General features: G+C 46.0%; 1 protein-coding gene and 1 pseudogene across 1 annotated transcript; one reads left to right on the top strand and one right to left on the bottom strand.

Moving 5' to 3' along the window:
- Window positions 1-11,330: 11,330 nt before the first annotated feature.
- LOC100429056 (mitochondrial proton/calcium exchanger protein pseudogene) lies at window positions 11,331-13,689 on the bottom strand (annotated as a pseudogene).
- Window positions 13,690-14,988: 1,299 nt separating this feature from the next.
- On the top strand, window positions 14,989-17,567 carry LOC114679428 (cytochrome c oxidase subunit 7C, mitochondrial-like). The gene has a single exon (XM_077938644.1). The coding sequence runs from the start codon at window positions 17,297-17,299 to the stop codon at window positions 17,486-17,488; it is 192 nt and encodes a 63-aa protein (XP_077794770.1). The 5' UTR covers window positions 14,989-17,296; the 3' UTR covers window positions 17,489-17,567.
- Window positions 17,568-22,194: the final 4,627 nt, after the last annotated feature.

The raw sequence follows: 22,194 nt of genomic DNA, 5'->3' as shown, positions 1-22,194 counted from the left end.
AAATGAAAACTTCCCAAAACTCATGGGAGCACAGACTAGAGAATAAGAACATCAGGCAACGATGATACTGTCCTGTTCAGATTGTGCCTTGGGAGTGCAGAATTACTTGGGTCCCCTGCTCTGCTATAGGATCCTTTAAAAACGTGACATCCTGGTCGGGCACAGTGGCTCACGCCTGTAATCCCAGCACTTTCGGAGGCGGAGGTGGGCAGGTCACGAAGTCAGGAGATTGAGACCATCCTGGCTAACACGGTGAAACCCCGTCTTTACTAAAGATACAAAAAATTAGCCGGGCATGGTGGCAGGTGCCTGTAGTCCCAGCTACTCAGGAGGCTGAGGCAGGAGATGGCGTGAACCCGGGAGGCGGAGCTTGCAGTGAGCCAAGATCGTGCCGCTGCACTACAGCCTGGGGACAGAGCGAGACTCATCTCTTAAAAAAAAAAAAAAAAAAAGTGACATCCTCAGGGCACAGGGCCCAGCCCGACATTAATTCTCTAAACCTTTGGCTATATGTTTTTTTATTTTTCCCCATTATGCTTCTGAAACAAAATTGGAAATACTGAGAACATGGGAAATGTAAATTGTCAATATTCCTACCACCTATTGCAATCAAACACACATACACACACACATATACATTTAGTATATTTCTTTTTTCACTTAGCGACAGACCGACAGACTTCTGTTTAAACCCCGACTTCAGGCAAGTTGCTTTGTGCCTCTGTGCCTGTTTCCTCATCTATAAAATGGGGATAACAATCATGCCATAAAGAGTATATGAGATAATGTGTGGGAAGTGCCTGGCCTGTAGTGAGGAAGTGGTTCGTTAATGATTGCAGTTATTAATGCTGTCATCCTAGACGCTGCCTTTCTAGTACCCCTTGTGAGCCCCAGGGGACTAAGATGACCTCTACACTCTTATGCATTCCATAGCCACTCAGAGGGTATGTGCTCTGGGCCAAGCCCTGCACTGGGTGCAAGGGCAGAGATGAACATGACCAGGTCTTGTCCTCAGTGCAGGAAATAAGGCAAATACATAAATAAATGACAATCTGACAATCTTGGGTGACAAGAGTGATGGTGGTCACATAGGTGGGTGTTGTGGGACTCCTGAGTTAGGAATCCACTCAGACTCTGCAAAGAAGGTGATGGGGCAGCCAGCTCAGAAAAGAGGAGTAGGAGGAGATGTGTAAAACAAATACGTAGAAGGACACTTTGAATAGACGGAAGAGCGAATGGCAATGCCCAGAGGCCCAGAGGCCCTTCCTGGGAAGAGCAAGTCCTCGACTCTGGCTACAGCAGATGATGTTGACAAGAAACAGGGCTGCAGCGCTTAGGCTTGAATGATATATGGTTTTGGGGTTCATCTTCACACCAACAAGAATGCTTTCAGCTGCAAGGAACAGAAAACCCTGATACAACTGGCATAGCAAGTAAGTGATACAAGATCTCATATGTCAAGGAGATGAGAGGAGGCATCCAGAATTGGTTAATTCAGCAGGTTAATTCAAAATTCAACCACATTTTCAAGAACTCAGTTAATTCCCTGCCTCCACCGCCACCATTTTCAGTGTGTCAGACTATTCTCAGACTTGTCCCCTCGTAGACCTAAGGTGGCTGTCATAGCTCTGACATCACATGCAGACACATGCAATGTCCAGAGGTGGAGGAAGGGCTAGCCTGTTCCTGGAGGATTTTCCTTCCTCCCCCAGCTCTCTTTTACAATTAAAAGAACTACTTCCAGCCAGGTGTAGTGGCACACACCTGTCATCTCAGCACTTTGGGAGGCCCCAGTAGGCGGATCACTTGAGCTTAGGAGTTCAAGTCCAGCCTGGGCAACATGACAAAACCCCATCTCTACTAAAAATACAAAAATTAACCAGGTGTGGTGGCATGCACTTGTAGTCCCAGTTACTCAGGAGGCTCACTTGAGCCTAGGAGGTAGGGGTTGGAATGAGCCAAGATAGGCCACTGCACTCCAGCCTGGGCAACAGAGTGAGACCCTACCTCAAAAACAAACAAACAAACAAAAAACCTACTTCCAGAATTCTCCCAACTTCCCTCCACTTCTAAGAGGCCAGGAAGGCCTGTACTTGAACCAATCTCTGGCAAGAAGAGTGAACTGTCATGATTGACTGAAACCAACAAAGCATCTAACCTGAAGCTGGCCCCTCCTAAAGCTCCAGTGGTGGGATAAGGAGGATAAAGGAACAATGCTACTGCTCTGCCAGTAAGGTAGAAATGAAGTAGTGCATGAGGAAGGGGCAGTGAGCAGTGTCTGCTAATATCCTGAAAGCAATGGGGAGTCATTACTTAACTTCTCTGTGCTTCCATTTCCCCAACTACAAAATGGGAATAAATAGTACCCACCTCACAGGGTTATGTTGTGGATAAAATAACCTTTGTAAAGCCCTGAGCATAGTGCTTAGCACATATTAATCCATTATTAAATATGTTATCATCATTATCACCATCATTACACTACCCTTCTGCCTTATCAAAACTCTCATTCTCTAAGTTCATTAAGTCCCAAGATGAAGGCCGGGCGCAGTGGCTCATGCCTGTAATCTCAGCACTTTGGGAGGCTGAGGTGGGTGGATCACAAGGTCAGGAGATTGAGACCATCCTGGCTAACACAGTGAAACCCCGTCTCTACTAAAAATACAAAAAATTAGCCGGGCGTGATGGCGGGTGCATGTAGTCCCAGCTACTCCAGAGGCTGAGGCAGGAGAGTGGCTGAATCCGGGAGGCAGAGCTTGTATTGAGCGGAGATTGAGCCACTGCACTCCAGCCTGGGCGACAGAGCGAGACTCCATCTCCAAAAAAAAAAGAAAAAAAAAAAGATGAAAACAAATCTAGAAATGTGACAATTAGGAGGTCTCTTCCTCTCCCACTGGCTGTCAGTTTCCTCATCTCTAAAGTGAGATGGTTGGGCCAGGTGACCTCTGCATCCTGCCCTTTCCAGTCCTGATTTTCTCTAGGGTCCATGATGTGCACCAAACTGCTTGCCAGTCGTGGAACATACCATGCTTTAGCGATCCTCCAAGCCTTGCTCAGGCCATCTGAGCAAGTTGCTCAGTTCTCACCTTGGAATAAACGTCATCTTTTGGGGCTTATCTCAAACGTCCCATCTCAGAGTCTCTTCCCAGCCTTACCCCTCAGTGAAGCCTGCTTCACATTGCACTCCTCCTGCAGTGAGTCAGTGGTTTCTGCCCCAGGAGGTTGGTAAGTGTAAGTCTCACAGACAGTGAGCCCTGGAGGGAGACCAGTGTTTGAACTTCTGAGTCTCCAGTGACCAGCAGGAAGTGATATACAGCAAGAGCTCAGAATTGTGTTCATTTTTTCTTACTAATAATGTGAGCAGGTAATATTTATTGAGGTCTTACCTCTAGCCAGGGAGTATTTGAAGCACTTTCCATGGAATGTCTTATTTCATCTTTGTAACACCCTACCCACAAGATAGTTACTATTATTGCCCCTACTTTACAGATGAGAGACCTAGACCTGAGGCTCAGAGAGGTTTAGTGAGTGAACCAAGGTCACACAGCAGATGAGTGACAGAGTCAGGATTATATCACATGTCTGTCAGGCTCCAGAGGCCCTGTTCCTTAAACAATGACTTGATCTCTGTCAGATACTAAAGCCTCCAGATGTTGCCTGGATGCCACATACAGCTAGCCGGTGGTCACTGTCCAAGGACATGGAACTCTGAAGAGCTGCCTTGCTTTTTTTTTTTTTTTTTTAATTAATAGGCATTATTCTTTAGTAGCAATTTTAGAGAATAATTAAGCAAAGAATACAAAGTTCCAATATTAACATCTTGCATGAGTGTGGTACATTTTTTGCAACTAATGAACCAATATTGATGCATATTAACTGAAGTACACAGTTTACATTAGGGTTCCCTCTGTGTGTGGTTCAGTTCTGTGGGTTTTGACAGATGCATGTCATGTATCCAACATTACAGTATTATAACAGAATGGCTTCACTGCTCCCAAAATCCTTTTGCCTCACCTATTCATCCCTACCCCTAAACCTTTGGACATCATTAAATTTTTTAGCCTTTAGTTTTATCTTTTCTGGAACAGGTGGAATCATACAGTACGTAGCCTTTTCAGACTGACTTCTTTCACTTAGTAATAGGCATGTGAATGGCTTCTTGGCCTTTGGCTAAGAAGAAGTGCAATAACATGCATTTGAGCTTCCTCCATGTCTGTTCATGGCTTAATACTTCATTTCTGTTTACCGCTGAATAATGTTCCATTGTTGAGGTGTACCACAGTTTATCCACTCCCTTATTGAAGGACATCTTGATTGCTTCCACTTTTGGGTAATCACGGACAAAGCTGCTCTATAAACACTCATGTGTGAAGGTTTTTATGTGGACATACGTTTTCAACTCAACCAGATAAGTCCCTAGGAGTGTGACTGCTGGATTGTGTAGTAAGAACACGTTTAGCTTTGTGAGACACTGCCAAATTGTCTTCCAGAGTGGCTGTACCATTTTGCATTACCACCAGCAATGAAGAGAGTTCCTGTTGCTCCACATCCTGGCTAGCATGTGGTATTGTCAGTTTGGATTTTGGCCATTCTAATAAATCTGCAGTGGTATCTCATTGTTATTTCAATGAGCAATTCCTTACTGATAACTTAGGTTGATCATCTTTTTATATGTATGTTTGTCATCTGTATATCTTCTTTGGTGAGGTGTCTATTCAGATCTTCTGCCATTTAAAAATTGGACGGTCTGCTTATTGTTACATTTTAAGAGTTCTTCAGGCCGGGCGCGGTGGCTCAAGCCTGTAATCCCAGCACTTTGGGAGGCCGAGACGGGCGGATCACGAGGTCAGGAGATCGAGACCATCCTGGCTAACACGGTGAAACCCCGTCTCTACTAAAAAATACAAAAAACTAGCCGGGCGAAGTGGCGGGCGCCTGTAGTCCCAGCTACTTGGGAGGCTGAGGCAGGAGAATGGTGTAAACCCGGGAGGCGGAGCTTGCAGTGAGCTGAGATCTGGCCACTGCACTCCAGCCTGGGCGACAGAGCATGACTCCGTCTCAAAAAAAAAAAAAAAAAAAAAGAGTTCTTCATATATATTTTTTGAGACAGGGACTCACTCTGTCACCCAGGCTGGAGTGCAGTGGCAATGATCACAGCTCTTTGCAGCCTCCACCTCCTGGGCTCAAGCAATCCTCCTGCCTTAGCCTCCTAGGGTAGCTGAGACTACAGGCATGCACCACCATGCCCAGCTAATTTTTGTATTTTTTGTAGAGATAGGGTTTCACCATACTGCCCAGGTTGGCTTCATGTATTTTGAATACAAGTCTTTTATCAGCTATGTGTCTTGCAAATATTTTCTCCCAGTCTGTGGCTTGTCTTTTCATTCTCTTAACAGTGTTTTTTGCATAACAAAAGTTTTTAGTTTTAATGAAGTCCGACTTAGATATTTTTTCTTCCATGGTTCATAGTTTTGGTGTTTTTTTCTGAAAACTCATTGTCAACCCAGAGTTACCTAGATTTTCTCTTATTTTATGGAAACTTTATAGTTTTATGTTTTACATTTAGGTCTATGATTTATTTTGAGTTAACTTTTACGAAAAGTATAAAGGTCTATGTCTAGACTTTTTTTTTTTTTTTTTTGCACATGGATGCCCAGTTGTTCTAGCACCATTTGTTGAAAAGACTACCTTTTCTCCATTGAATTACCTTTGGTCCCTTGTCAAAGATCAGTTCACTATATTTACATGGGTCTATTTCTGGACCTTCTATTCTGTTCCATTGACCTGTTTGTCTATTCTTTCATGAATATCACACTGTCTTCATTACTGTAGATTTATAGTAAGCTTTGAAGTCAAGTAATGTCAGTCCTCTGACTTCCTTTTCAGTAATTATGTTGACTGTTCTGTTAATATCAAAAAATAATTCACTGAGATTTTAATTGGGTTTGCATTGAATCTATAGAACAAGTTGGGAAGAGTCATCTTAATGATATTGAATTTTGCTATCCATGAATATGGAATATCTCTCCATTTTCTTTTTCTTTTTTCTTTTTTTTTTTTTTGAGGTGGAATCTGGCTCTGTCACCCAGGCTGGAGTGCAGTGGCGCGATCTTGGCTCACTGCAAGCTCCGCCTCCCGGGTTCATGCCATTCTCCTGCCTCAGCCTCCCGAGTAGCTGGGACTACAGGTGCCCGCCACCATGCCCAGCTAGTTGTTTTTGTATTTTTTTTAGTAGAGATGGTGTTTCACTGTGTTAGCCAGGATGGTCTCAATCTTCTGACCTCATGATCCACCTGCCTTGGCCTCCCAAAGTGCTGGGATTACAGGCATGAACCACCGCACCCGGCCTTCTTTTTTTTTTTAATGGAAGCTTCTGATTTATTTCAGACAAAGTATTAGACTTGCCATTAAGAATCACCTTGAGGGGCATTCCAAGATGGTCGAATAGTAACAGCTCTGGTCTGCAGCTCCCAGCATGATCGATGCAGAAGACGGGTGATTTCTGCATTTCCAACTGAGGTACCTGGTTCATCTCGTTGGGACTGGTCAGAAAGTGGGTGCAGCCCACAGAGGGCGAGCCGAAGCAGGGCGGGGCACCGCCTCACCCGGGGAAATGCAAGGAGTCAGAGATTTCCCTTTCCTACCCAAGGGAAGCCATGACAGACTGTACCGGGGAAATCGGGACACTGCCACCCAAACACTGCGCTTTTCCAATGCTCTTAGCAAACAGCACACCAGGAGATTATATCCCGTGTGTGGCTCAGCGGGTCCCACGCCCACAGAGCTTTGCTCACTGCTAGTACAAGATCAAACTGTGAGGCAGCAACCCTGGATGGGGGAGGGGTGTCCGCCATTGCTGAGGCTTGAGTAGGTAAACAAAGCGGCCTGGAAGCTCAAACTGGATGGAGCCCACCACAGCTCAACAAGGCCCACCTGTCTGTGTAGACTCCACCTCTGGGGGCAGGGCATAGCTTAACAAAAGGCAGCAGAAACTTCTGCAGACTTAAACGTCCCTGTCTGACAACTCTGAAGAGAGCAGTGGTTCTCGCAGTACAGTGTTTATATATATATATATATATATATATATATATATACACACACACACACACACACACACACACACACACACACACACGTATACTTTAAGTTCTGGAATACATGTGCAGAACGTGCAGGTTTGTTACATAGGTATACATGTGCCATAGTGGTTTGCTGCACCCATCAACTCGTCATCGACATTAGGTATTTCTCCTAATGCTATCCTTCCCCTAGCACCCCAGCCCCTGAGTGATGTTCCCCTTCCTGTGGCCATGCATTCTAATTGTTCAGCTCCCACTTATGAGTGAGAACATACGGTGTTTGGTTTTCTGTTCTTGAGATAGTTTGCTGAGAATGATGGTTTCCAGCATCATCCATGTCCCTGTAAAGGACATGAACTCATTCTTTTTTTATGGCTGCATAGTATTCCATGGTATGTATGTGCCACATTTTCTTTTTTTTTTTAGAACACATTTAATTTGCAAATACATAGTTATGCTTCCATCTATGTAATACTTCCTCTTGTAACTGAAAACAGCTAGCTCTTACCCTAATATAGTACAAAGTCTCATATGTCACTTTATCTATCTTTGAGTGATGTTCATTCCTCTCCTAGCTGAGCCTCAATCTTTCATTATTATTATTATTATTATACTTTAAGTTCTGCATGTGCATAACATGCAGGTTTGTTACACATGTATATTTGTGCCATGTTGGTGTGCTACACCCATCAACTCGTCAGCACCCATCAACTCATCATTTACATCAGGTATAACTCCTAATGCAATCCCTCCTCCCTTCCCCCTCCCCATAATAGGCCCCAGTGTGTGATGTTCCCCTTCCCAAGTCCAAGTGATCTCATTGTTCACTTCCTACCTATGAGTGAGAACATGCAGTGTTTGGTTTTCTATTCTTGCGATAGTTTGCTGAGAATGATGGTTTCCAGCTGCATCCATGTCCCTACAAAGGACACAAACTCATCCTTTTTTATGGCTGCATAGTATTCCATGGTGAATATGTGCCACATTTTCTTAATCCAGTCTGTCACTGATGAACATTTGGGTTGATTCCAAGTCTTTGCTATTGTGAATAGTGCCGCAATGAACATATGTGTGCATGTGTCTTTATAGCAGCATGATTTATAATCCTTTGAGTATATACCCAGTAATGGGATGCCAGCACAGTGTTTGAGCTCTGAGAATGGACAGACTGCCTCCCCAAGTGGGTCCCTGACCCCTGTGTAGCCTAACTTGGAGACATCTCCCAGTAGGGCCAACTGACACCTCATACAGCCGGGTGCCCCTCTAAGATGAAGCTTCCAGAGGAAGGATCAGGTGGCAATATTTGCTGTTCTGCAATATTTGCTGTTCTACAGCCTCCACTGGTGATACCCAGGCAAGCAGGGTCTGGAGTGGACCTCCAGCAAACTCCAACAGACCTGCAGCTGAGGGACCTGTTAGAAGAAAAACTAACAAACAGGAAGGAATAGCATCAACATCAACAAAAAGGACATCCACACCAAAACCCCATCTGTAGGTCACCATCATCAAGGACCAAAGGTAGATAAAACCACAAAGTTGAGGAGAAGCCAGAGCAGAAAAGCTGAAAATTATAAAAACCAGAGCATCGGCCAGGCACGGTGGCTCACGCCTGTAATCCCAGCACTTTGGGAGACCAAGGCAGGCAGATCACAAGGTCAGGAGATTGAGACCATCCTGGCTAACACGGTGAAACCCCATCTCTATTAAAAAAATACAAAAAGTTAGCTGGGCGTGGTGGTAGGTGCCTGTAGTCCCAGCTACTGAGGAGGCTGAGGCAGGAGAATGGTGTTAACCCAGGAGGCAGAGCTTTCAGTGAGCTGAGATTGCACCACTGCACTCCAGCCTGGGTGACAGAGTGAGACTCCATCTCAAAAAAAAAAAAAAAACCAGAGCACCCCTTCTCCTCCAAAGGATCGCAGTTCCTCACCAGCAATGGAACAAAGCAGGACAGAGAATGACTTTGGCGAGCTGACAGAAGTAGGCTTCAGAAAGTCAGTAATAACAAACTTCTCCGAGCTAAAGGAGGATGTTCGAACCCACCACAAGGAAGCTAAAAACCTTGAAAAAAGATTAGACGAATGGCTAACTAGAATAAGCAGTGTAAAGAAGACCTTAAATTACCTGATGGAGCTGAAAACCACAGCACGAGAACTACGTGATGCATGCACAAGCTTCACTAGACAATTCAATCAAGTGGAAGAAAGGGTATCAGTGATTGAAGATCAAATTAATGAAATGAAGCGAGAAGAGAAGTTCTGAGTAAAAAGAAATGAACAAAGCCTCCAAGAAATATGGGACTATGTGAAAAGACCAAACATTTGATTGGTGTACCTGAAAGTGACAGGGAGAATGGAATCAAGCTGGAAAACACTTCTCGGGTTATTATCCAGGAGAACTTCCCCAACCTAGCAAGGCAGGCCAACATTCAAATTCAGGAAATACAGAGACCACCACAAAGATACTCCTCGAGAAGAGCAACCCCAAGACACATAATTGTCAGATTCACCAAGGTTGAAATGAAGGAAAAAAGGCTAAGAGCAGCCAGAGAGAAAGGTCAGGTTACCCACAAAGGGAAGCCCATCAGACTAACAGCAGATCTCTCGGCAAAAACTCTACAAGCCAGAAGAGAGTGGGGGCCAATATTCAACATTCTTAAAGAAAACAATTTTCAACCCAGAATTTCATATCCAGCCAAACTAAGCTTCATAAGTGAAGGAGAAACAAAATCCTTTACAGACAGGCAAATGCTGGATATTTTGTCACCACCAGGCCTGCTTACAAGAGCTCCTGAAGGAAGCACTAAACATGGAAAGGAACAACCAGTACCAGTCACTGCAAAACCATGCCAAATTGTAAAGTCCATCTATGCTAGGAAGAAACTGCATCAACTAACAGGCAAAACAACCAGCTAACATCATAATGACATAACAACATTAACCTTAAATGTAAAAGGGCTAAATGCCCCAATTAAAATACACAGACTGGCAAATTGGATAAAGAGTCAAGACCCATCAGTGTGCTATATTCAGGAGACCAATCTCATGTGCAGAGATACACATAGGCTCAAAATAAAGGGATGGAGGAAGATCTACCAAGCAAATGGAAAGCAAAAAAAAAAGTAGGGGTTGCAATCCTAGTCTCTGATAAAACAGACTTTAAACCAACAAAGATCAAAAGAGACAAAGAAGGCCATTACATAATGGTAAAGGGATCAATTTAACAAGAAGAGCTAACTATCCTAACTATATATGCACCCAATACAGGAGCACCCAGATTCATAAAGCCAGTCCCAAGAGACCTAAAAAGAGACTAAGACTCCCACACAATAATAATAGGAGACTTTAACACCCCATTGTCAATATTAGACAGATCAACGAGACAGAAGGTTAACAAGGATATTCAGGACTTGAACTCAGCACCAAGCAGACTTAATAGACATCTACAGAATTCTCCACTCCAAATCAACAGAATATACATTCTTCTCAGCACCACATCACATTTATTCCAAATTGACCATGTAGTTGGAAGTAAAGCATTAAAAACAGGTGCTGGAGAGGATGTGGAGAAATAAGAGTGCTTTTACACTGTTGGTGGAAGTATAAACCAGTTCAACCATTGTGGAAGACAGTGTGGCAATTCCTCAAGGATCTAGAGCTAGAAATACCATTTGACCCAGCAATCCCATTACTGGATATATATTCAAAGGATTATAAATCATGCTACTATAAAGACATATGCCCATGTATGTTTATTGCGGCACTATTCACAATAGCTAAGACTTGGAACCAACCCAAATGTTCATCAATGATAGACTGGATTAAGAAAATGTGGCACATATACACCATGGAATACTATACAGCCATAAAAAAGGATGAGTTCATGTCCTTTGTAGCGACATAGATGAAGCTGGAAACCATCATTCTGAGCAAACTATCACAAGGACAGAAAACCAAACATTGCATGTTCTCACATGTAGGTGGGAATTGAACAATGAGAACACTTGGACACAGGGCAGAAAACATCACACACTGGGGCCTGTCATGGGGTGGAGGGATGGGAGAGGCATAGCATTAGGAGAAATACCTAATGTAAATGACAAGTTAATGGGTGCAGCAAACCAATATGGCACATGTATGCATATGTAAAAAACCTGCACATTGTGCACATGTACCCTAGAACTTAAAGTATAATATAAATAAATAAATAAATAAATAAATAAAATTTATTTCTTCTAGTATTAAAAAAAAAAAAAAAAAAAAATCACCTCAAAGTGATCACTATTATGGTCATTACCACAACAGCTAGTGAAGCAGGATGGAGGCAGACACCTGCAGGGCCACCAACATGCCTGAGAGCCAAGACCAGCCCTAATTCTTCACTTCTGCAGCCTCCTCCTCAGTCTTTCCCTTAGCCTTCTTCTTCCTCTCCACCTCTCCTCCTTCTCCAGCATTGCCACTATCTCAGCTACCTGACTGATAGAGATGTGAACATCTTCTTTGTCCACCAGCTCAATCACCTTAATGAGGTTGTCAATATTGACCTTGCCATTTTAATTTTTATCCAGTGTTGAGGCCAAGCTGATCAGCTTGTTTTCTGGAATGTTCTTGATTTGCTTCATGGTGCTGATGAGCTCGGTGATACTGATGACTTTCTCTCCCGCTCCCCCTGAGCCCTCTGCCTGGCCCAGCTTGCCAGGCCTCTGATCCATCTCCAGCTGTGTGATCAAGCTGTCTATCCACCAGATCATCTGCTGAACTCTCTTTGTCAGTGTCTTGCTGGCTTTAGATTTTTCCACATATTTTTCTTTGCTGATCTTTGAAACTTCCTTCTTGATCTCTTGCAAGTCATCACTATAGTCCTGGACGTCCTCCTTCAGGTAGCTCCAGCTCCTCCTTCTCCTTGGTTAAGGACTTATTTTGCTCCTTCAGTTTAGAACACGAGTCACTAAGTACACCCATTTGTTCTTTGGTTATTTTCTCTTCCTTCAAGATCTCCAGCACAGGGACAGTGTCCTTCAGGGCCTCTGAGGGCAGGATCACATCAGGCACTTCTGGCTGCTGGTCCGCCACTGGCCTCTCAGGGGTGGCTTCTTCCATTTCATTTCTTGGGATAGCTTCTGCAGCTCATTCTCCCTGTGCTCCTGCTGGATGGCCACCTCCTCCTGTAATGTAGCCTCCAATTTCACTTTGTTGTCCACCTGCTCGCCCTCAACCTTGGCCACTTTCACCTGGGCTCCCTCCGCCGCTATCTCTGGAAGAGTCTGCAAGGTGGATTTGAGCTGGTCAGTAGGAGAGAGGGTGTCTGGGAGGTATATAGCTCGGGACAATGAGAGCAGTGATATGGGGATCTCTTGATGCAAATGCATATCCAGCCACTGCTTCAGCAGGCTCCTCAGATGGTTTTCTGAAACCCAGAGGGCCCACATCCCTCGAGTTCTACATGTCGACAGCAGTTCCTTGATATTCAGGCTGTCCACCCCTTCCTCAGCAATCAGCTCATTGTTGGCCTTTATGGACCTCAACCTCATGGTGAGCTGAAAGCATAGGAAGTTGTTGGTGCCTATGGCCTGGAGATCCAGCAGCTCACACAATGCCACCAGCTGCTGGCAGGTGAGGTTACCCAGGGTCAGCTCATCCTCAAATAATTTGGGAAAGCGCATGATTTCTTTGCTGTTAAGTTTTTCCTGTCTCTCAGATCTTCTGGAACAACATGGAGAAGTCTTTGGCAGTCCTCCCCTTCACCTCTTTGTTCTTCACAGCCATCTCCTCGATGGTGTCCTGGAGAAATTGAGCCAGTTCCAGCTCCCCCACAGCTGCTTCTTCGGTCTCTCCTCCTTGATGGACTGGGTCTCAAATGTGGACAGCAACATGTTGGAAAAGATTTTCACTACCATGAGCAACAGCAACTCCATGAAAAGCACCACCGCAAAGATCAGGAGCTGGGCCAGGCAAAAGAGGTCAGCACAGACACGGACAAACTGCCTGTGCTCCCAGCTGGTCAGCATGTGGCCACTGAGAATCCTCCAGAGCGTGTGTGTGGCTATCTTGGTGGCGGTCCAGAGAAGGCAGAAGCCGTGGTAATAGTGCTTCAGCCTGTCCAGGACCCTCTGCCCCACAGACTTCATTGGCGCCTCTTCAGGGGGGCTGTATACGGGGCTGCCTTCCTGCAACTTCTTATTCTTGTCCTTGGAGGACTGGACTACGGAGTCGTTGCCAAGGTGGGGAGATGAGTGCCAGGAGCGCGCAGGAAGGTCCTGAGGTCCCGTGACCACCAAACATGGCGCCACCGTAGCCACTGTGTGCCAGCGCTCCCGCCTCACAGGCCAACGGCTGAGGTGATGGCCTCTGAAGGAAGGTACACCGGATAGGCGGGTGTGCGGCAGCTAAATGGAACATTCACGGGGCTCGTCAGCCCTGCGACGGAGACCAACACGATCCCCCAGGTTACCCCTCAGGGCAGCGACGTGGGATGGTGGGAGGCGGGAGGCCGCCCGGCCCTGACAGCTCCTCAGTAAGATGGATGACATGGGCCTCCTGTAGCAGCTTCCTCCTCCTCCTCTTCCTCCTCTGAGGCTCCTGGGCCTATGTTGCGCCTCAAGCTGGCCCGCAAGGACGACTGACAAAGGCTGCGGACCAACGAAGAGCTCCAGGACCCAGCATCAAAGGCGGCCAAGTCACTCACAGACTTCCGGGGACCAGGTGGGCAGAGCAGGGACGGGAGGGGAGGCCGGGTTGCCTTCACCATTGGGCACTTCCGCTCCTGCGCACTCCATTTCTTTAGATGGTTGATCTCTTTCATTAGTTTTATCATTTCCTTGTGTAGGTCGTGTACACATTTTGTTATATTTATACATAAAAAAATTCTTTTCTTTTTTCCTTTTTTTTGGGTAAGTGTTATTGCATTTTTAATGTCAAATTGTTGTTGTTCATTGCTGGTATCTATGAAAGCAATGGACTTCTGTTATTAACTTTCTTTTTTTTTTTTTTTTGAGAGGGAGTCTTGCTCTGTCGCCCAGGCTGGAGTGCAGTGGCTCAATCTCGGCTCACTGCAACCTCTGCTAAAAGGATTCAAGCAATTATCCTGTCGCAGCCTCCTGAGTAGCTGGTTCTACAGGCACCGGCCATCATACCTGGCTAATTTTTGTATTTTTAGTAGAGATGGGGATTCACCATATTGGTTAGACTGGTCTCGAACTCCTGGCCTCAGGTGATCCACCACCTCAGCCTCCCAAAGTGCTGGGATTACTGGCATGAGCCACCACGCCCAGTGCTGTATATTAACTTTGTATCTTGCAACTTTGCTATTTGTTCTAGTCGTTCTTTTGAAGTTCTTTGAGATTTTCTCCATAGACTATCACGCCATCTGTGAATAAAGAGAGCTTTATTTCTTCCTACCTAATCTATAGACCTTTTCTTTCTTTTTCTTATCTTATTACATTAGCTAGAAATTCCAGTATGATGTTGAATAGGAGTGGTGAGAGGGGACATCTTTGGCTTGTTTCTGACCTTCACTGGAAGGTATCTAATTTCTCACTATTAAGCATGATGTTAGCGCTAAAGTTGTACAAATATTCTTTACAAGTTGAGGAAATTCTCCTTTGTTCCTACTTTCTTGAGAGTTTTGTCATGAACAAGTGTTAGATTTTGTCTCTTTACTTTTAACCTTTATAGTTAAAGTGGCTTCTTGTAGACAACAGATAGCTTTTGTTTATTCCTCTGACAGCCTATTTTTAATTGGTACATTTATAGCATTTGTATTTAAAGTGATTATTGATATAGTTGGATTAATATCTACCATGTTTGTAATTATTTTCTATTCACTGCACTTGTTTCTTATTTATTTATTTCTTTATTTTGAGGTGGAGTTTCACCCTTGTTGCCCAGGCTGGAGTGCCATGGTACAATCTTGGCTCACTGCAACCTCCATCTCCCAGGTTCAAGCAATTCTTCTGCCTCAGCCTCCCAAGTAGCTGGGATTACAGGCGTGTACCACCATGCCCAGCTAATTCTGATTATTGTTTTTTGGATTTTTTGTTGTTGTTGTTTGTTTGGTTGGTTTTTTAATATGTGTGTGTGTGTGGTGGTTTTTTTTTTTTGTTTTTTTTTTTGACAGAGTCTCACTTTTGTCACCCAGGCTGGAGTGCAGGGGTGTGATCTCATCTCACTGCAACCTCTGCCTCCCGGGTTCCAGTGATCCTCCTGCCTCAGCCTCCTGAATAGCTGGGATTACAGGCACCCACCACTATGGCTGGCTAATTTTTGTATTTTTAGTAGAGATGAGGTTTTGCTGTGTTGGCCAGGCTGGTCTGGAACCCCTGACCTCAAGTGATTCACCTACCTTGGCCTCCCAAAGTGCTGGGATTATAGGCATGAGCCACCATGTTTAGCCTGAGTTTTTATTTTAATCTTACTAGAGCTGAGCCGTGTTTAAGATTTGCTATAGCTAAAGGTGCCAAAGGCTTTGCTATAGCTATAGGTGCCAAAGGCTTTGCTTTCCTTTAATTTCCTTGGTTTGTTTTTTTCTCCATGGTTAACTTTGGGTTTCCCTAAGAACTTCTTCTTAAAGAGTCTGTGTCTTATAGCTGTTTCAGTTGTAATTCATTGTTATTATACTGAAGACCTGTTGTGGTGGTGGAAATAAAATGTTGGGGAGAGGAGGCATTCTATACTCTTATTGTTAAATCTTAGTTTTTTAGTTGGCCTGAGCCCCTGGGCTGTGACCTTCAGAAGCATTTTTTGGCCCCATTATTTTTTCCCTTCTCCTTAAGTAAGACAGACAGGAAGGATGGAAGGGGTTGAGTTGTCTAATTGCCCCAGTCAGACAAGGCTCTGATAAAGTAGTTTCTCGGGAGGGTTGGCCTTTGTCACTGAGAAAGCTCTAGGGGTATTTCAAATGGTGATTTTTCCACTCTTTCTGTCTGGAACAGGGTTTGTTTTTTTTTTTCCTCTGATCTTCCCAGTGTCAGTCTGGTCGGGTTCCTGGAGGTAAAACCCACTTAAGTATTGAAGGGAGACCTACAACTAGGCCCCCAGAAGTTTTTAATTTTCAAACAAGTTCATTCTTAATTTCCAGAAATTCATCAAAATTACTATTCAAGTGTTCCCAACAGTTCCTGGCTCCAGTGGTTTCTGCTTCAAGTAAGCTAATCTTGGCTGTATTCACTCATCTCCCCAGATTTCAGAGTGGCAGTTTGCCGTGTGACTTTAATTATCTGATGAGAATTAAGAAACATTGTTGACTTTCAGTTTGTTCAACTTATTTCATGGTGTGAGGATGGGTGTGACAACTTCCAAGCTCTTGATACATCAGAGCTGAAACCAGAAGTACCCCCTGCTGGTGTTTTAACATATCTGCCAAAGGCCTGCCTCCCAGTCATGCCTCCCAGTCATGGGACAGAGGGACAGAAAGTGCAGGGGAAGCAAAGCCAGGAGGAGCCAAACCCATGATAGGTCCATTCAGTAGACCTGTCCCGCTGCCCTGCGAAAAGGAGGCCCAACCAGGGGAAACCAAGGCCGTAGGGAAGGAGCCACAAGCTTCATGCCCAAGACCTCTCAGACTCCCTGTTCCTCTGCCAGCCCTGGCCTCCTGGATCCCCCTCTAGGGCTTGAGGGTTGCAGGGGAGGAGGAAGCATGGGGCACATGAGGGTGGCTGAGGTTAAGCTGGCCAGGCAGACCCACCAAGCACTAGCTCCACCCCTCACTAACTGCAATACCTTGGCCTGGTCACTGCCCTTCTGGGGCCTCAGTCCCCATCTGTAAGATTATAAAATAACAGCACTATCCTGGTATAACCGTGGAAGGGAAGAAAGTGCCTGGCACTGAGCCTGGCATACCCCAGTGTCATACAAACACATTTCCTTCTTCCCGCTACAGGAGTCACCTCCAGTCCAGTATCCCTGCCTTTGCACTGCTTTCTCTGACTCCTCACAGGTCAGCACCACCTTCCTTTCATCCCACCCCAGCCCAAGGGTCACCCAGAGGAGGGAAAGACAGAAGACTGACAGCAAGTGATGAATGTTAATGGCGTTATGTGCCAACCACTCTTCTAAGCATGATGTATATATTTGCTTAGATATATGCACCAAGAAAAGGTATGATCTAGAAAATGTGTTACCTCGGAGCACGGGAACAAGGTCATGAAAACAAGGTCTTGGTGAGATGCCACCATTTCATCCGTCCTCGGTCTCTGCGCCTTTTGCAGAGCTTCCAGCAGCACTATGTTGGGTCAGAGCATCTGGAGGTTCACAACCTCTGTGGTCCGTAGGAGCCATTATGAGGAGGGCCCTGGGAAGAATTCGCCATTTTCAGTGGAAAACAAGTGGGCGTTACTAGTTAAGATGTGTTCGTACTTTGCATCTGCATTTGCTTCACCCTTCCTTATAGTAAGACACCAACTGCTTAAATCATAAGGATGTTTCAGTTCATCCATTTAACAGATATGAAGAGCATTTTAAGAGATACAGCCTCTGGAAATGGATCAAACTCTAACTCATATGGCATATTAGATATGTTTGTTAATAAACTTATGACATGAATGCTTAATGCCTCTTTTTTGAAATAGGGAATGTAATAATTGGCCATTTGCCTACTTTATTAATTTGGATAACATTCCAGTATTACTCTGTGATTTAGCTTATTTAATGGTGTTCAACTGAGGTTATATTAAATTTTTGATTCCCAGGTCAGGATTTTGTTGGTAATATATACAATAAAAGGGAAATACAAATCTGAAAAAAAAAAAGGAAAAGAAAAGAAAACGTGTTACCTCCATATTACAGAAAAGGAAAACCAAGGTGCAGAGAAGTTTAGCAACTTCCAGGATCACAGTCAGTAAGTGGCAGAGCCTGGGTTAGAACCCAGAGCCCACATTCTAGGAAAAGAAATAAAGGAAGTGAAGATCCTCTACCTTTGGAAGTGGCGACTCAGAAGGGTGAGAGCCTCCCACTCACTGTACTAGTTTGGCTGTGGGGTTTTGAGAACTGGAGGCTTCCTCCAGTGACCTCAAGTTCCAGGGTTAACCGAGGGGATGCTTGTGCCAATGAGGGAGCCAGAGCCCCCATGGAGCTGGGCTGAGCATGGCGCAGATCCCAGATCCCCGTGATCCTGTAGTGGGAAGGGGTCGGGGATCTGCCCGTGTGCCTCACCCAGGACTTCTTGAACTTGAATGTGCTCACAAATCCCTGGGGATCTTATTAACATGTAGATTCAGATTCAGCAAGTCTTGAGTAGGGTCCACGATTCTGCATTTCTAATAGGCTCCCAGGCATTGTTGATGCTGCTGCGCCAGGGACCACATTTGGAGAAGCGGTTCTCCATGGGACCCTGAATCTCTCTCAGGCCTCACTTCCTTCAGGCCTCTTCTTGCTTCTTTCACTCCACTTGCCTGATTCTCCAGTTCTGGAGTGAGGGTTCTCCCCACTGCTCCACCTCTTAGGTGGCAGGACAGCTTCTGAAGGGCATTTTAAGACAAGTTACCCAGGGAATGGCCAGCCAGCTACCGTACTAGTTAGCCGGCATGGGCCAATCTATGAGTTGGGCCTAGCATCATCCATCACTTCTGAGATCCCAGAACTGTGGCTTCTGGTGAAAAAGCAGCATTTATATCACCTGTAAAATGGAGAAGTTATCACAGAACCTGACCTCAATGGGTTGGCTTGAGGATTAAATGAGTTAGTATACACAAAGCAGTGAGCTCAGTACCTGGCACACAGTGAGCGCTACTTAAACCTTAGATCTCACTTTGTTGAATGACTTTTTAGCAGATGTGGGTTTGATATTGGCCCCCAGATTATTGCATGCAGTGGTCCTCAAACTTGAGCATGCATCAGAATTGCCTGGAGGGCTTGTTAATTACAGATCGCTGGGCTGCACCCCAAGGTTTCCGATGTAGTAGGTCTGTAGCGGGGAGCCGAGGATCTGCACTTCTCTCAAGTTCCCAGGTGCTGCTGATGCTGCTGGTCCAGGGACCAACTTTGAGAACCTCTGATCTAGGAGCAACCCCTGTCCCTGCCCTACAAGGAGCCTGAAGGCCAGAGCTGGCAGTGCTAGGCCAGGTCACACCCAGAGTTAGAAGCCTTACCAGCCAGGTATCCTGGGCTCCAAGGACACCAGAGAGGGGCTTGCCTGAGGCCCGAGGCCCCTCCGCAGGCCTCTCCTGCAGGCCTGCTGCCTCCTTCCTGGCCCAGTGCCCTGGCCCTCGGAAGGCCCCTCCACCCAGCTTTGTTTGCATTCCTGGAGCCTGCGTCAGCCTGGGCAGCGGGCGTGTCTATGCGGGCTGGCCTGGTGCAGCTCTGATGGCTGGCCCTGCACTCCAGGCCTCCTGGGCTGGGGCCGCAGTGGCCACGCAGGGCTCACTTAGCAGGCCGGTGACTCATACTTCCTCCCAGATTCCGGGAAATGCCTTCCTGCTGCTGCTGCTGCTTTTTTCTTGTTTAATGAGAAGTTCTCTGCAGATTCCCATGGCAACCTCAGGATGGGGAGGCAGGGGGAGGAGGAGGCCAAATCTATTCCCAAGAGGGGCCCCGAGAATTCCCATCTCTCTCACACACGCACACATGCTCCCACCCTATTGCCAGCCCCGGCCTGAGTCCCCAACCCACCATGGTGCTTTGGTCCAGGAGGGCCAGCCCCAGAAATGCTTGCTTTTATTAAAAAGGAATGGCCTCACAAAGGCACAACTGTAGGAAAGGTTGTAATTTGCCCAAATAAAACTTAATTTGATCCATGAAATAGCTGTGGTTTATTGTGTAATAGATGTGCTATGTGTTTCAATTTAATAGAAGCCAATATAATAGGGGGCCAGTGGGGGCCTCCAGAGGCCCACCTCTTCCCCTACTCACAGTAGGGCCACACAGCCCGCTCCATTGTTGGGACCCTCCACCAGGAGAGGACGGAGAAGGGCTGGCCATAGACCTCTGGCCCAGACCACGGAGGCTCATGGGAGAGACAGCTCAGGGACAGAACAAGTAAGAGTGCTTGAAGAGGAAAAAAAAGGAAAGAAATGAAAACCACCCTTTTTCCAAAGCAAAGGCTGTGGGTGCGTGAGTCTGAGGAGGGGGCCGTGGGGGCTGAGTCACTTTCCTGTCCACTGCTGGAACAGGAGGGCCTCTGCTAGGGGCTGTGGGAGAAAGAAGGCTGAATCTGTCACTTGGAGTATGTTGAGGGGATCCCTTTGAAGAAGGCTTCAGGGACAGTTCCTGGGACAATAGGCAGCTGCTCCAGCCCCCAGAGCCTGTGTGTGCTGCCTGTGCTCAGACTCAGAGCGAAGGTAATAGAAGCCGGGGGTGGGAAAAAGACAGGAATGGGGCTTAGCTGGGTCTAGTGAGGCTCCCAGAGATGGTCTCATCCAGCATCCCCCTGCCCCCCACCACCCTGGTGGTCCAGACTGAGGCCCAGAGAGGATAAGTGAGTTGTACAAGCTCAGCTGGTCCTCATTCCATAAATTCTTAGTACACACTGGTGCTAGATCAGGATGGGGGTAGGGTGGGATGCCAGGCTGGTTTTACAGGACCCACCCCCAAGAGTGCTGAGCAACTGACAGAGAGCAGCAGGGGAAGGGAAAGCAGCTATTGCTCTAAGCACGTCGTGTACATCATCTCATTTAATCCTCATGACAACCCAGTATGGTAGGTATTGGTGGCCCCATTTTTCAGCTGAGGAAATGGAGGCCAGGGCGGTGGCTTGTCCAAAAATCACAGTTCCCCCTCAACCCCCTGCTGCCTCTTGTGAGCGGAGACAGTATCTACCCCATCCTCCCGTCCTTCTGGGTTCTGGGACTCTGATCCCTACATCCAGGTTATTCCTCATTCATTCTTCCCATTGGGTGCTTTTCTTAAAAAAGGCCTTTATTTGGCTCAGTGTAACCTTGGACAAACTTCTGAGCCTCAGTTTTCTGATTCATAAAATGAGAACTGTATGCATCTCACAAGGGCTATTATAAAGGTTAAATGAGATGCCACTTGAAAGCACCATAGCCAGGGCCTGGCATTTAGTGGGTACTCACAGGTACTCATGAAATCCATCTATTTCTAACAACCCCCATTGAGAATACCATATGCTAGGTAAGTTCTGAACATTAATAAGGGAGGGAGAATAACTGGGATTTGAATTTCAACTCTGCCATTTACTAACATGGTATTGGAACAGGTTCTCATCTTACCTTTCTAAGTCTCAGTTTCATCATCTGTAAAATGGGTATAACATTGCCCATCACAGGGATGATGGGACAATTAAATGAGATAGTGGATGGCACATAAAAGGTGTTCAATAAACAATAGTTGCTATTTCATCATTATTATTATTGCTTCCTAAATGCTTTTCAGTGGGCTGGCCTCCAGTGTATATGACCAACATGTCTAGTGTGATGCTTCCCCCTTAATCTTGGTCCTGTCGGCTCCTTTCGCGAGAATTTTCAGTGTGTCTGTGAGCTGGAGTTTCTGCCCTGAGGCTGAGAGAACGCTCTGTGTCCTGTCTGCCCCAGAAAGAAATCACACATGAATTCAATGACTGAAGGAACGGAAGGCAGTTACCCTGGAAGCATTTGCAGGACACAGTCTTCTCTTTTGTTCTTCCAAGGAAATGCCACCGCACTGCCAAACCCACTGTTGGGCTGAGAAGGGCGGGTTTGTGGGGCAACAAGAGGGGGAGAACTTAGTCAGGGACAGCAACAGGAAGCCTTCTCTGAAAGCCAAACGAGAGATGAGATGCCCCCATCCCCTCACAAGGACCCTGGGGTGCTCCTCTCCTCCCCTGCTGCCTTGCCAAATCCCACCAGTGCCCACTGGACCACAGGGAGGCCAAGAGGCCCAGTTAGAAAGCTGTGTAACGGCTTGTTCATCAAAAGTTGCACCATTGGGCTTGTGTGATATTGGAGCCCTTGAAGACCGTGATTCACCCAAGGTCACAGCACATTTGTGTGCGTGTGTGTGTGAGTGTGTCTGCTACTTCCCTATGTTGTGTGATCTCCCTTCATCTCAGTACCTCACAGGGGTGCTGCCGAGATCAAGGGAGGCAGTCACGTGTGGTAGTCCACTATTAAATGATACAAATGTGAGGATTTATTTATTTATTTATCTGTTAGACGGAGTCTCGCTCTGTCGCCCAGGCTGGAGTGCAG

Source organism: Macaca mulatta, chromosome 7 (genome assembly GCF_049350105.2).
Source record: "Macaca mulatta isolate MMU2019108-1 chromosome 7, T2T-MMU8v2.0, whole genome shotgun sequence".
Lineage (NCBI taxonomy): Eukaryota > Metazoa > Chordata > Mammalia > Primates > Cercopithecidae > Macaca > Macaca mulatta.
The sequence above is the reverse complement of the archived record's forward strand: the minus strand, read 5'-3'. Positions and strand labels throughout refer to the sequence as shown.